General features: G+C 40.5%; 2 protein-coding genes across 3 annotated transcripts; one reads left to right on the forward strand and one right to left on the reverse strand.

Annotated features, from left to right (window-relative positions):
* Positions 1-774: 774 nt before the first annotated feature.
* nat9 (N-acetyltransferase 9 (GCN5-related, putative)) lies at positions 775-5,889 on the forward strand. The gene is made up of 7 exons (XM_046854077.1): positions 775-972; positions 1,059-1,152; positions 3,946-4,055; positions 4,757-4,897; positions 4,974-5,033; positions 5,120-5,214; positions 5,522-5,889. Exons 2-7 carry the CDS (start codon positions 1,076-1,078, stop codon positions 5,672-5,674), a joined length of 636 nt encoding a protein of 211 aa, XP_046710033.1. The 5' UTR covers positions 775-972; positions 1,059-1,075; the 3' UTR covers positions 5,675-5,889.
* A 1,346-nt stretch (positions 5,890-7,235) lies between these two features.
* Positions 7,236-12,618, reverse strand: lrrc59 (leucine rich repeat containing 59). 2 transcript variants are annotated; one of them, XM_046854069.1, is made up of 8 exons: positions 12,467-12,618; positions 12,199-12,309; positions 11,104-11,163; positions 10,150-10,308; positions 9,432-9,536; positions 9,265-9,337; positions 8,993-9,184; positions 7,236-8,086 (listed from the first exon to the last, which is right to left on the reverse strand). In XM_046854069.1, exons 2-8 carry the CDS (start codon positions 12,295-12,297, stop codon positions 7,830-7,832), a joined length of 945 nt encoding a protein of 314 aa, XP_046710025.1. In that variant the 5' UTR covers positions 12,298-12,309; positions 12,467-12,618; the 3' UTR covers positions 7,236-7,829. The 2 variants fall into 2 exon arrangements, with proteins under 2 accessions (XP_046710025.1, XP_046710026.1); XM_046854070.1 differs by lacking the exon at positions 12,467-12,618 and having other exon boundaries at positions 12,199-12,415.
* Positions 12,619-14,414: the final 1,796 nt, after the last annotated feature.

Below are 14,414 nucleotides of genomic sequence, written 5' to 3' on the forward strand. Positions count from 1 at the left end.
ATTATAAGTTTGTATCCCTGAACCGGGATTAAGTGTAATTGCTGGTTCACCATATCCAGTCGTTTATATTACATGTTAAGTAAACCACTAATTTAGCAAAGGCCGTAATCAAACATCACCACAACATGATTATCTATTTGTTTGTATATCGGACTGTCTCTCTGTTGATCTATCTGTCCATTCATCTATCTATCTATCTATCTATCTATCTATCTATCTATCTATCTATCTATCTATCTATCTATCTATCTATCTATCTATCTATCTATCTATCTATCTATCTATCGTCTGCCTGTCTGTCTGTCTGTCTGTCTGTCTGTCTGTCTATCTATCTATCTATCCATCTATACACATAAATAAACAGAGTTTTTCATTTTAATATGTATGTCTATATATATATATATATATCTCTTCATACATCTCTATCTATCTATCTATCTATCTATCTATCTATCTATCTATCTATCTATCTATCTATCTGTCTATCTGTCTATCTATCTATCGTCTGTCTGTCTGTCTGTCTGTCTGTCTATCTATCTATCTATACACATAAATAGAGTATTTCATTTTAATATGTATGTCTATATATATATATATATATATATATATATATATATATATATATATATATATATCTTCATACATATCTATCTATCTATCTATCTATCTATCTATCTATCTATCTATCTATCTATCTATCTATCTATCTATCTGCACTAGAGGAAGTGAGTGTACTGCGCCCCCGTGTGTTCACTAAAGATACATGCAATCACGTGCTGTTTTGGGCGCACCTTTATGACGTCAGAAAAGACTTATTTTCGTGTGTTAGCTTCATGTTTTTTAAGTTGTCTTATCAGAAACCGTGTTGTTTTGGTTAATTTTTATCTAATTTAAGCGCTATTGTGTATAACACGAGTGAATTCTTCCTTGTGAGGTTAATAAGAGCCTTTACAAAGCCGTCGTTTAAAACAGGTATGATGACTGTGCTATAAAGGAATTAAGCAGTAAGATTGTTATCAATGTTGCTTTGATTGTCATTCGATTTTTTTTTTTTCCAGAATATAATTTTGTGAAAATGCGGATAAATGAAGACACGTTACTGGAAGGCAGTAAAGTCGTGTTGGTTCCCTACAGCACTGAACATGTTCCCAGGTATTTATTTCTCTCACATGTCTGTACAATGATAAGATACAGTATAATTAGTAATGGTTGCACAAGTCAGGTCACTCTTAGTGCCGGTCCCAAACCCGGATAAATGTGAAGGACATCCAGTGTAAAACATGTGCCAAATCAAATATGCGGATCACAAATCAGATTTTCATACCGGATCGGTCGAGGCCCGGGTTACCAACAACCACCACAGGTATCAATAACAACAGGGTACCGGTGGAAATTGGGCTACTGTTGGCTAAAGGAGAAGGAGAGGAGGAAGACGTCTACAGAGACAGGAGGGAAAGGAGCAGTGTAGGAGAGAGGAGGTTCGGGTTGGTACTTTAAATGTTGGTACTATGACAGGTAAAGGGAGAGAGGGAGCTGATATGATGGAGAGGAGAAAGGTTGTGTGTTCAGGAGACCAAGTGGAAAGGGAGTAAGAGCAGGAACATTGGAGGTGGAGGTTTAAACTGTTTTATCATGGTGTGGATGGAAAGAGAAATGGTGTAGGGGTGATTCTGAAGGAAGAGTACAGTAAGAGTGTAGTGGAGGTGAAGAGAGTTTCTGATAGGGTGATGAACGTGAAGGTGGAAGTTGAAGGGGTGATGATAAATGTCATCAGTGCCTATGCTCCACAAGTGAGATGGAGGAGAAGTGAAGATTCTGGAGTGAGATGAAGTGATGATGAACGATTGGTGATTGGGGTGGATTTCAATGGACATGTAGGTGAAGGGAACAGAGGTGATGAGGAGGTGATGGGTAGATATGGTTTTAAGGAGAGGAATGTGGAAGGGCAGACGGTGATAGATTTTGTTAAAAGGATGGAAATGGCAGTGGTGAACACGTATTTTAAGAAGAAGGAGGATCATAGGGTGACGTATAGGAGTGGAGGAAGGTGCACACAGGTGGACTATGTTCTATGTAGGAGATGCAACCTGAAGGAGATTGGAGACTGTAAGGTGTTGGCAGGGGACAGTGTAGCTAGACAGCACAGGATGGTGGTCTGTAGGATGGTTTTGGAGATGATGAAGAAGAAGAAGAAGAGGAGGAGAGTGAGGACTGAAAGAAGAATAAGATGGTGGAAGCTGAAGGAGGAAGACTGTAGTGTGAGGTTCAGGGAAGAGGTCAGACAGGAGCTCGGTCTTGGTGAAGAGGTGCTGGATGACGGGAACTACTGCAGAAGTAATGAGGGAGGCAGCTAGAAAGGTACTTGGTGTGACATCTGGAAATAGAAAGGAAGACAAAGAGACGTGGTGGTGGAATGAGGAAGTGCAGGAGAGCATAAGGAGAAAGAGGTTGGAGAAACAGAATTTGGATCGACAGAGTGATGAGAAAAGTTTGCAGGAGAACAAGGAGATGCGGCAGCAGGTGAAGAGGGATGTGGCGAAAGCCAAGGAAAAGGCATATGAGGAGCTGTATGAGAAGTTGGACACTAAGGAAGGAGAAAAGGATTTGTACTGATTGGCCAGGCAGAGGAACCGAGCTGGGAAGGATGTGCTGCAAGTTAGAGCAATAAAGGATGGAGAGGGAAATGTGTTGAGAAGATGGAGGGAGTATTTTGAAAATGGTAAAGCTGGATGTAGATAGGATTAGTAAGGAGGAAGTGAGCGCAGCAATAAGGAGGATGAAGAGTGGAAAGTTGGTTGGACCAGATGACATACCAGTAGAAGCATGGAGATGTTTAGGAGAGATGCAGTGGAGTTTTTAACCAGATTGTTTAACAAGATTCTGGAAGGGGAGAAGATGCCTGTGGAATGGAGGAGGAGTGTGCTGGTACCGATCTTTAAGAATAAGGGAGATGTGCAGACCTGCAGCAACTACAGGGGAATAAAGTTGATCAGTCACACCATGAAGTTATGGGAAAGAGTAGTGGAAGCCAGGCTGAGAGAAGAGGTGACCATCTGTGAGCAGCAGTATGGTTTCATGCCGAGGAAGAGCACCACAGATGCCTTATTTGCCTTGAGAATGTTGATGGAGAAGTATAGAGAAGGTCAGAAGGAGTTGCATTTGTGTATTTAGAGAAAGCGTAGGACAGGGTACCGAGAGAGGAGTTGTGGTATTGTATGAGGAAGTCAGGTGTGTCAGAGAAGTATGTGAGGGTGGTGCAGGACATGTATGAGGACAGTGTGACAGCAGTGAAGTGTGCAGTCGGAACAACAGACTGGTTCAAGGTGGAGGTTGGCCTGCATCAAGGATCGGCTCTGAGCCCTTTCCTGTTTGCAGTGGTGATGGACAGGTTGACAGACGAGGTCAGACAGGAGTCTCCGTGGACTATAATGTTTGCGGATGATATTGTGATTTGTGGTGAGAGTAGGGAGCAGGTTAAGAAGAGCCTGGAGAGGTGAAGGAACACCGTGGAGAGAAGGGGAATGAAAGTCAGTAGAAGTAAGACAGAGTACATGTGTGTGAATGAGAGGGAGGGCAGTGGAGTGATGCAGTTGCAGGGAGAAGAGGTGGAGAAGGTGGAGGAGTTCAGGTACCTGGGGTCAACAGTGTCTCAAAGCAGATATTGTGGTGGAAAAAAAACTTTCATTTTGAATATTCTTGCCATGTTCATCTGTAGATTTAATATAAAATCACTCTTTCTTCCAGAGTGTCATTTTTTATTATTATTATTCCATGAATGAGATTGTTGATCATTTAGGTGTTTTTTTTTTTTATTCTTTTTTACATTTTGGGGTATTTTTTAAATTGTTGCATTGAAATACAGTACACATTATAAAAGTTAAAATAAAATGAAGCCATTTAAAACACAAACTTGTAGCCGAATAAATGTGACCTATAATTATACAGGTATCACCAGTGGATGACGTCAGCAGAGCTGCAGAAACTCACAGCGTCTGAACCTTTAACTCTGGAGCAGGAATATGACATGCAGAAAAGTTGGAGAGAGGATGAAGATAGTGAGGTTTCTTTCTTTCTTCCAGCACTTGGTATTTGATGTGTATATTATCATTTTATTGCTATTAGAGAGGTGCATCTCCATATCTGAGGCATCTTGATGCATAGCCAACGATACATATGAAGCAGCTACCGAGAAATGTACTGAGAGTTTATTTCTTCAATCCAAACAGAAAGCAAACCATCAATTTACTTAAGTGCCTTCTGACTTCTAACGCATCCTGTCACAAACCCGTCTTTGTAGTGCAAAAAAAGAGAGAAAACAGATTACATAAAACCAGACGTTCTTTATCTGTTGTGTCTTCAGGAAGACGCAGCTCTACCTCTGCCATGTTAATCTGTATTCTATGTGACTCGCCTCGTCTCCGTAGAGTTGTGATGCGATATAGTCATATAGCAGCAGCGGTGAGAAACAGTTTAGTGAGGAGAAATCAATCTACATATCAAATATTAGTCACCTTCAAAATTTTAAAAGTACAGCGCTAATACTAATAATTATACAGAAATACGTTTTTTTTTTTCGGTGACTCATACAATCCCTAAATGCTATATTTAAGATTGTGTGGCTCGAAAGAGTAAATATAAAGAGATTTACAACATGGCGAATCCAAAATATTCCAAATATTAGGCACAAGGAATATTTTGGATGCGACAGTCCGCGAGCAGCAGATCATTAACGACCATGCCACACTTGTGAACGCAGAGTGCACGTTCATCGTCCTGGACAAGCAGCGATGGACTGATCCGAGCATCTCGGAGGAAGAGTGCATGGTGGGAGACGTCAACCTCTTTCTGACGGACCCCAGTGACCTATCTCTGGCTGAGCTGGAGATCATGATAGCAGGTAATGATCCTGGCGATTCATCATGATTGAAGTTTAGGTCGTAGCGTTTTCCGAACCGTGTCTCGGTTTTCCGCAGAGCCCAGCTACAGAGGCAGGGGATTTGGCAAAGAAGTGACGTGCATGATGATGCATTACGGTGAGCAGGAACTGAGGAAATGTTTTTTTTTGTTGTTGTTGTTTTAATTTGATGTTTAACTCTGTGTCTGTATTAAACCTCCACAGGAATCAACAAACTCGGCATCAAGAAATTCGAAGTGAAGATCGGTTCGGACAACCGGATCAGCATCGAAATGTTCAAGAAGCTCCGGTTCAAAGAGGTTTGAGTGAATAGAATTTGATATATATATATTTCTTTAGAATTTGTTATATATATATATATATATAAAAGCACTGATGAGATTTTCTGGGGCAGGGGTCTCCAGGGTCAGTGCTTTGTAACAGCACATATAGGAAAATAAACATATTCACAGACTTTCTACAGCATGATGTATAATAGGAATGGATTGATTATGTTCCCTGAGGTGTTTTATTTCTTATTTACTGTATAATGACTTGTAGCTTTGTCGCATCTGCTGATGGATGGATGGTTGGTCTCGACCTGACATTTTCCTCTCTCCTCACCAGCTCTCCGTCAGCGAGGTATTTCAGGAAGTGACTCTCGGCCTGACTGTGAGCAAGGCATCCTGGAAAGAGCTCCTGGGCAGCACGGATAGCATGCAGCAGAGAGAATACGGGAAAACACGGGACTCCAGGCACGGAGCAGGAACTGCTCCCTAACTACAGGAAGCGGACGGGGACTGAAAATGGCTCACAAAAATCACCCTCTTACAGTTAAACCAAACTACACCCGTTTTTCATTCCGTACAATTACATTTAAAGATTGAAATTGTCAGCCGCCTTTAATAAGCAGGTTCGACACGGATATTGTATATTGTATTAATCACCCTTAACGACTTTCAAAGAGTTCTAATCTTATAATGTTTTTTGTTTCTTTTTCATTTCACATGTATCACATGACCAGTTTGTGTAAAAATATGAACAAAAAAAAAATCGCCTTGTCTTTTCTTACACATACACAATTGATTAGCAGAATGATCTCCAATTTATACGGCTGTCATTCCAGAATCCTTATTAGTGCGATATCTTAAAAAGCTTGGAGGGTTTTTATGGTAATCAGCAGACAAACTACTTATCTATTAGTCCACTATAACTGATCCTACCAGGGTCAAGGTTCGACACTATACACTACTATTTGTTCATTTCTGTGGCACTTTTCACAATGGACTTTGTCTCAAAGCGGCTTTTCAGAAGGTAAGAATTATAGAACAAAAGTAACGAGTGAATTGTGTATTTATAAGCAATGAGCAAGCCTGGGGCTTCCTTCAAGGAAACACTCCCTTAGACAGTATGATGAAGAAACCTTGAGGAGAACCAAAATCAAAAGGGGAATCCATCCTCATTTGGGTGACACCAAGAGTGTGATTATAAATCATAAAAACATTAAACACCAGAGTGAGAGATTAGTGTCCTTTCTACAATCTAATACAGTCGTGGAACCAGGAGCTGCAATAAAATACATCAAAATCTGAGATCATTATAGATCCGACACCAACTCCTCCATACCAGAACCTTTTAGTTCAATAAATTAGTTCAATCTTAAGGTTTGAGGTTAAAGATGTAGAGCAGGAGATATTTCACTACAACCCATAGAAAAATGAATTCTTCATGGAGCTGATTTTGTCCACCATCATGCTGGAAGAGTTTTGGGTCTCCAAAGTTCAACAACTTCTTTTGGCTTCTCCCATTAGGGGGCGCCACAGCGGATCATCTGTCCCCATACCCCCCCCTGTCCTCTACATTTGCCTCTTTCACCACAACTACCTGCATGTTTTCCTTCACCACATCCATAAACCTCCTTCTTGGTCTTCCTCTTTTCCTCCTTTCTGGTGGCTCCATCCTCAGCATTCTTCTACAGATATACCCCATGTCCCTCCTCTGCACATGTCCAAACCATCTCAATCTCGCCTCCTTCACCTTGTCTCCAAAACGTCCTACATGCGCTGTCCCTTTAAAGTTCAACTAAAAAAGGAACATTCAATGATACAGCATCCAAAGACATCTTATACAAGTGTGTGTGTCACAAGTCAGGTGTTTCAATACTTTTGTTCCTATAGTGTATATCTGTGGCATGGTTTCACTTTGGGTGAATCGAACATGTGAACGAGTCTCCAGTGCTGAAATCTAGTAGCACTTAAATGAAAGCTATTAACGTAAACTGACCGATCGCGATGGAGAATCCCAAACCGTAAACAACTGGACGAAGGAACATGGACGCAGGTTTTGCAATAGGATGACGTTTATTCATGCCGTTATTCTCCCTGACTTCTCAGAGTTTAAAATCTATTAAAAAAAATTACAAATGTATACAAATCCGTCCGTTTATTAATATACGGTGCCGCGGAAGACGATCGGCGTGTAAACCACGTTTCACGTCTCGCAGCACAGATGCTTCGTAGGCAAGAAAATTACAGTCAAAGAGGTAAGCGAGGGAGTTTTTTTTCCTTTACATTTTTGTATCTGCGTTGTACTGGGAAAGAAAATGGCACGTGGTTTGTACGTGTTATCCGAAATGATTATAAATATGTAAGCATGCCCCCAATACAGCATCTGTTTGCTTTAATAAGACGTTTACGAACAGTACGTAAGGTCACATGATAGCGAGCCTCGTCATTGTAGCGCCAAAGCAGCCATAATGGACCCAAAGTCCACTTCCCCCCTGTTTCTGATCAATTTTTTTCTTAGTTTAAATTAAAACCCCAAATGTACAAAGGAACAACATTTCTAGTAGTTACCCCAGTATACATTTTCCTATCCGGACTAAACCCTGTCGCAAGATGGATGCCGTCTTTGTCAATCAGAGCCAAGCAAGAGGTCATTGTTGAAGGTCAGAGATTTTCTGAATGACTTGCTGCACCACATCCAGGCCTCGTGCCCAACTCAGGGCCTCGTCTGTGTATAGATTTACGGGAGCACACATCTCCTGCTTCTTCAGCTCGGGGACCCGGCAAGCGCCGACCACCGCTGCAGCGCTGATGATGAGCAGGAGAAGAATCCTGAGGAGCAGAGAGAAGAGCCGAGAGCAGACGGAGCGTCTGGTCTGAGGTTTGCTAATGGAGGCCTTCTTTTTATCTGCAGGAAGGAGAAATGCAGGGTTATTTCACTGTTACTGTGTCATATTGACTTCCCATTTGTGTGAAGAAACAACACGGCTGCTATACTCTTTAAAAACCTGTATTTATATAGAGAGAGAGGTGAAAGTGAGATTTTATTCTTAAGTAATATTAAAGAGGTTGTATTACGACTATAACGAGACCAACATGCTACAGCTAATCAGCTTTCTGTTATCGGCACAAATCTCTCTGATTGTACCACAGACGTGAAACGGATTTTATTTTTCAGCTTAGGGAATGCAAGTTTATTTGTGTGTTTTTGATGTCATGACATGGGCTTAAATTTCATTCTTACTGGTTTTTAATTTTAATTGGCAAAACCGTCAGAAACCCTAAATGAGGCCACGCCTCCTTCACTGGGACTATAGTAATGAAGCCATGATTCTTTCACTGGGACTAATAGCAGTTAGGCCACACCTCCTTCACTGGGACTAATAGCAATTAGGCCACACCTCCTTCACTGGGACTATAGTAATGAAGCCATGATTCTTTCACTGGGACTAAAAACAGCTAGGCCACACCTCCTTCACTGGGACCACAGCAATTAGGCCACACCTCCTTCACTGGGACTATAGTAATGAAGCCATGATTCTTTCACTGGGACTAAAAACAGCTAGGCCACATCTCCTTCACTGGAACTAATAGCAATTAGGCCACACCTCCTCCACTGGGACTAATAGCAATTAGGCCACACCTTCACTAGGACTGATAGCAATTAGGCCACACCACCACTGGGACTAATAGCAATTAGGCCACACCTCCTTCACTGGGACTGACAGCCACAGAGGAACAGGCCTCCTTTATCTCCTACCTCATGTTCTTCACTCATCACTCAACCTTCTCCCACAGATGATGTGTAACTCACCTTGATTTTGGCTGGCTCTCTTTTTCTTCTCCTCTTTCTTCTTCTTGTGTTGTTCCTGTGCAGCTTGAGCAGCCATCTGTGCTTCATATTCCTTCCTTTTCCTCTCCTTCTCCTCAGCCTTTTTCTTTTTTTGTACTTCTCTTTCACGGGCCTCTCTCTCCCTCTGCTTCGCTTCCCTCTTCTTTTCTTGTTCTGCAGGACAACGAGAAATCATCATGCATATTCGTGCTGTCGTACTCGCACACGAGCGCGCCCGGAGAGCGCTTATCTACCTTTCTCCTTCAGCAGTCGGCGTTCCCGCACATTATCGGCTTCTTCTTGGAGTAGCTTCATGTGTAGGAGAACCTGGAGCAGATGGATATGGAGGAGAGTGGTTAATGGGGAAGGAAATCTCGACGGTAAGCACGTTCTTGAAGCACATGTGCATGCTCTCTCTCACCCGTCCTGCACACTGCCTGCACTGTTTCTCATTCAGACAGTCTCCTGCAGCTTTGGCCAGCGTCAGCTCCAGAGGGTTGTCTTTAAGATCCAGCCATTTCAAACACTGTAGACACAGACAAATGGCAGAAATGACGACTTGGTAGAAGATTTGCGATTTCAGCACGGACAGCGAGTCGGAAAAAAAAGCACAAACGTGAAATTCTGCGTGAAACATTTGCGATGCTGCGACGAGACGTTTCGAGCGCCACGTGCCGTTCAAGAGCGGAAGAACATCGCTGGAAGACGACGAGAGATCAGTAAGACCTTGAAGGAGCTCAACCCCCGTAAATGTCAGAACCGTACGGCTACTTGCGCATGATGATCGCCGGAGAACGCTGGGGCACTGTATTTCTGTCCAAGGGGACTATTTTAAAAGCTGATAAATGAAGTATTTCTTGTGAACAGAACGACTCTCAAAACTTTTTGATACCAAAACGTCACCAAATATGATACCTGGTCAGGTTTTTACACATCTGTGAAGCGCAACAATCCAAAATCGGACTTCATGGCGACTACTACAGACAGATTTTAAACGTTTTGGTTTGATATTTTAATCCCGGTTTGTTTATGAGTAACATCCTAATACATGATGAAGAACGTTGACCGTCCTACTTGTATTCCTGATATGACATGACGTTGTATTCTGTACAGTTCTATTTGAATGCTCTTGAACTGACCCTGAGCTGGCAGAAGCTGAGAGGAAGCATGGTCAGCTTGTTGTTGTAGAGATCCAGATGTTGCAGGCTGTACAGCTGTCCGATTTCCTCAGGCAGGCTCACCAGCTGGTTCTTGCTCAGGTCCACTTTAACTAGGTGAGTCAGCAAACAGAACTCAGGCTGGGGGGGAAAAAAAAAGAAGTAATGTGATGTGTTAAAATAATGTTTTATTTTATTTTTTTAAGTTTGTGGACACCTGACTATAAGAGTATGTGCTTCTTGAACATCCCAGTCCACATTTAGTCCCCATTTGCTCTTATTATAACCTCCACTCTTCTGGGAAGGTGTAGATTTTGAAGTGTGTTTGCACAGTCAGTGTTCCAATTCATCCCAAAGATGTTAAAAAAGGTGGAGGGTCAGAGCTCTATAGCAGAAGATCTTCTACCCCAACCTTTAGAGCATATCTTCATGGAGCTGGATTTGTGCACAGGGGTATTCAAATGTTGGAACAGGTTTGGTTCTCCTAGTTCAAGTGAAGGAAAAATTTCCTGCCACCACGTCCAAAAACTTTGTGGAAACAGTTTGATAAAGAACAACATACGGCTGGAAAGGTCAGATGTCCCAATACATTTGTACGTCCCCTATTGGTAGTAATGCGAAAAAACTGAACAGCTTTTGGACGACGGTGGACGCTGACTCATGGCTGGATGAATCTCACACAAATCTCCACAAACACACTCTAGAAAACCTGGTAGAACATCTTCCAGGAAGAGTGGACGTTCTTACAACAGCAAATGGAGACTAAATGTGGAAAAGGCTGTTCAGAAAGAAGCACATACCAATCTTATGGTCAGGTTTTCACAAACTTTTGTCCGTACGGTGTGGAATTATTGTACTGTGTCTCATTGTGAGCAGGCAGAATGAGTAAAACCCTGTGCTGATGTAATAGTGTATAAAGCAGGTATTAAATCTTACACTTAGAGTTGTGAGATTGTTACAGGAAAGGTCCAGGAATGTGGCTTTGGGAACAGCAGCCTGAAACACACGAAATATTCACAAATATCAGAGACGATTTGCACATTTCATTCTTGTCTTTCTTTTTAAATTGCCATTTGTTTATTTAGCATCATCGTTTAATATTATTTAATGACATACTGCTTATTTTTATTTATTTATCTATTATCTATAACGAGTGGGAGCTCAGTAGTTACTCTTGGGCCCTTGAGCAAGGCCCTAAACCCTCTGTGCTCCAGGTGCGCCTTATCATGGGCGACCCTGCGCTCTGACCCCAGCTTCTGAGCAAGCTGAGAAATGGGAAGAACGAATTTCACTGTGCTGTAATGTACATGTGACAAATAAAGGCGATTCTATTCTATACAATACATTACAATAGTGATTCCTCTAAGCATGTATATTCAATATGATGACATTTGGAAGGTTGTGAGTTCAAATCCTAGCAATACCAAGGGCCCCTGAGCAAGGCCCTTAGCTCTTACCTGCTCAGGTGTACAAATGAGATAATGCTCAATATCATTAATGTATTTTTTCATATTTACCACAGTGACATTTAGTAGATTTTTTAATGAACTATAATAAACCCTAGATGTATTATTATAGTGACTCCTCTAAGTGTTTGGATTTACTATAGTGACATTTAGGAATGTTTTTCATTACTGTATTGACACGTGGATGCGTCTTTCTTTATTATATTGAGTCCTAGGTGTATTATCAATACTATATTACCACTGCTGGGCCCCTGAGTAAGGCCCTTACCTCTTACCTGGATAAGAGTGTCTGCCAAAAGTGTTTTTTCTTCACTATAAGGACATTTAGGTGTGTTCTTCATCACTATATTGCCACTTGCATGTATTTTGCTTTACTATAATGAGTCCTAGGTGTATTTTTCATTACTATAGTGACTCCTCTATGCATTTATATTTACTAAAGCGAGATTCAGAAAGGTTTTTCTTCACCTTACTTGACACTTTGATGCATTTTTTTTCTTTGCTATATTGACACTATATTATTATGATTATTATTATGATAATTATTATGCATGCTGGCACTTACAAGTTCCTTGACTGGGACCTCTGTGAGGTTACACAGGCTGAGATCCAGCTCATTTCCATCCACTTTGTCTCGAAGACTCTCCACCTTTGCTTTATTCATTCTGTGAAAATGCTAATCATGGAGAGAAATACGGTTAGAGTGCTAATAATAAACGGTTGCCTAGCAAACACTCCACGTCGTGAAACACAAAGTTAGCAAACGAGCTCGCTTAGCAATAAATAAATATATGTTTCTGGACACTTCGAAGACCGAATGGAACCGAACTCACGTGTGGCTGTCACGCAGACGTACTCAGGATTGCGGGGACACACGCAGGATCCGCTCCAAAACCCGTGGAAATCCACGTCATTCATTCACCTGGTCCAGCTGGCACCGGGAGTCCGACGGCGGCCGTGTCCCGAATGCCTCTGTTGCATCCTTACGCGAGCGCACTGCGGAATCTGCGTGAGCTGCTTACGACGTAGTGCACTACGCGTTCGGAGGGAGGCGCTGGTTTGGAACGCGGCCCGCTACGCTATCGACGGATCGGATATGTTCTACTACTTCTGTTGTTTGAATGGCTAGTTTTAAGGTGCATATTCTGCCACCTACTGGATTGGAGTATGGAGTGCAACTTGGTTGGAAGCAATTAGGGTCAATAGTGGGCATGAAATGTTTTATTTTTTTATTAATATCTAAATAAATACATATAAAATCCTATTAATCAGACCTGTAACATAAACAATAATTCGTCATTTATTTTATAATGTCTTTTCTTCTACTATCTGCTTAAGTGTATAGTTTTTAATAGTGATTGGAAAAGTTCGGGCCGTTCTATTTCTGTTTGCTGTGCAGTCTATTAATATGTGAGATTCTGTTTTAGAGATTTCACATTTAACAATTTTTATTTTCATATTTCCCTATCTTGTATAAATCTTTGGTTTATTGATGTTAGTGATGCGATTCGTAATCTTGTCATAATCGCACCCCATACACACCCTAATGTTAATATCTGACAGCGCTGTCTGTCGGTATTTTATTCAGAAATTATATTCCAATTTTATTTGAGGTTAAAGTTTTAAAATGGAATTTCATTCCAATGATTTTAATAAGTTCATTCACTGATCATAAACATTTGATTTAGCAATTGGAAAACATTGGAAAATAAATGTTTTAACATTATTGAAATGAAAAAGTTCAAGTTTTAAGTTCAGCTTTACAGAACATAAGAATTTTAAAAGAATTTATATAAGTGAATGTTGATATGGATTTCCTCGGGGATCTCCGGTTTTCTTCTGTTGACCAAAAAAACATGTAGGTAGGAAAGTAGGTACAATGGCAATTCCAAAAAAGTTGGGACAGTGTGCAAAATGTAAAGAAAAAAGAATGCAATGATTTGAAAATCTCATAAATCCATATTCTATACACAAAAAAAGAACAGTGTTTAAATTGAAAATATTATATATATATATATATATATATATATATATATATATATATATATATATATATATATATATATATATACAGTATATCAAAAAAGTAGACAGGGCTGTGTTTACCACTGTGTAGAATCACACCTTCTTTCTGTATATATCTGGGAGCTGAAGAGACCAGTAGCTTTAGGTTACAGAGTGGAATGTCGTCCCGTATGTGTCTGATACAGGATTCTATCTGCTCAACGGTTCTGGGTGTTCTTTGTTGTATTTTTTGTTTCATAATGCACTAAACGTTTTCAAATGTTGAAAGCTCAAAACTACAGGCAGGCCATTTCAGCACCTGTCCCTCTCCTCTTTTGTCTGGAGGATGTGGTTTACATAGTTTCCATAAAGAAATTAAAATTTAGTTTTGTCTGAGGGACTAGTATACAAATCCATGTGCTGTTAAGATAACATCAACATGGCATTAGAAAATAAGTACATCTTGTATGTGAATTGGTTAAATAATTGGCTCAATAATTATCTGCAGGAAGTGAACTAAGCATGCCATTCGATTTGGGGTTACTTTTTTGTCATTTTTCTTAATACAAATATAGGAACTAATGGTTTTTATATAATTATTTGGACAATTATTTGGTTTTAGCTCCTTTTTCGATACTCAGGTCATTTTTTATAATTAGATTTAAGACTAAAGAATGAGATGTTCATTTTTTAGTACACGTCCTCTTATTTGGTTGGAAATTAAGCGGGCTTAATCTGACTAATAAATATAAATGTCCATTAAGATGCATATAAAAT

This window comes from Silurus meridionalis, chromosome 7 (genome assembly GCF_014805685.1).
Source record: "Silurus meridionalis isolate SWU-2019-XX chromosome 7, ASM1480568v1, whole genome shotgun sequence".
Taxonomy (NCBI): domain Eukaryota; kingdom Metazoa; phylum Chordata; class Actinopteri; order Siluriformes; family Siluridae; genus Silurus; species Silurus meridionalis.

Bases quoted from the DNA above. Each gene is read 5' to 3' on its own strand.
- nat9 (XM_046854077.1), top strand. From the start codon at position 1,076: ATGCGGATAAATGAAGACACGTTACTGGAAGGCAGTAAAGTCGTGTTG. The intron at 4,056-4,756 runs GTGAGGTTTCTT...TTGTGAACGCAG, and splicing joins TTGGAGAGAGGATGAAGATA to AGTGCACGTTCATCGTCCTG. The intron at 5,215-5,521 runs GTTTGAGTGAAT...TCTCCTCACCAG, and splicing joins AGAAGCTCCGGTTCAAAGAG to CTCTCCGTCAGCGAGGTATT.
- lrrc59 (XM_046854069.1), bottom strand. From the start codon at position 12,297: ATGAATAAAGCAAAGGTGGAGAGTCTTCGAGACAAAGTGGATGGAAAT. The intron at 9,185-9,264 runs GTAGATAAGCGC...GTTGTCCTGCAG, and splicing joins CCGACTGCTGAAGGAGAAAG to AACAAGAAAAGAAGAGGGAA. The intron at 8,087-8,992 runs GTGAGTTACACA...TCCTTCCTGCAG, and splicing joins GAGAGCCAGCCAAAATCAAG to ATAAAAAGAAGGCCTCCATT.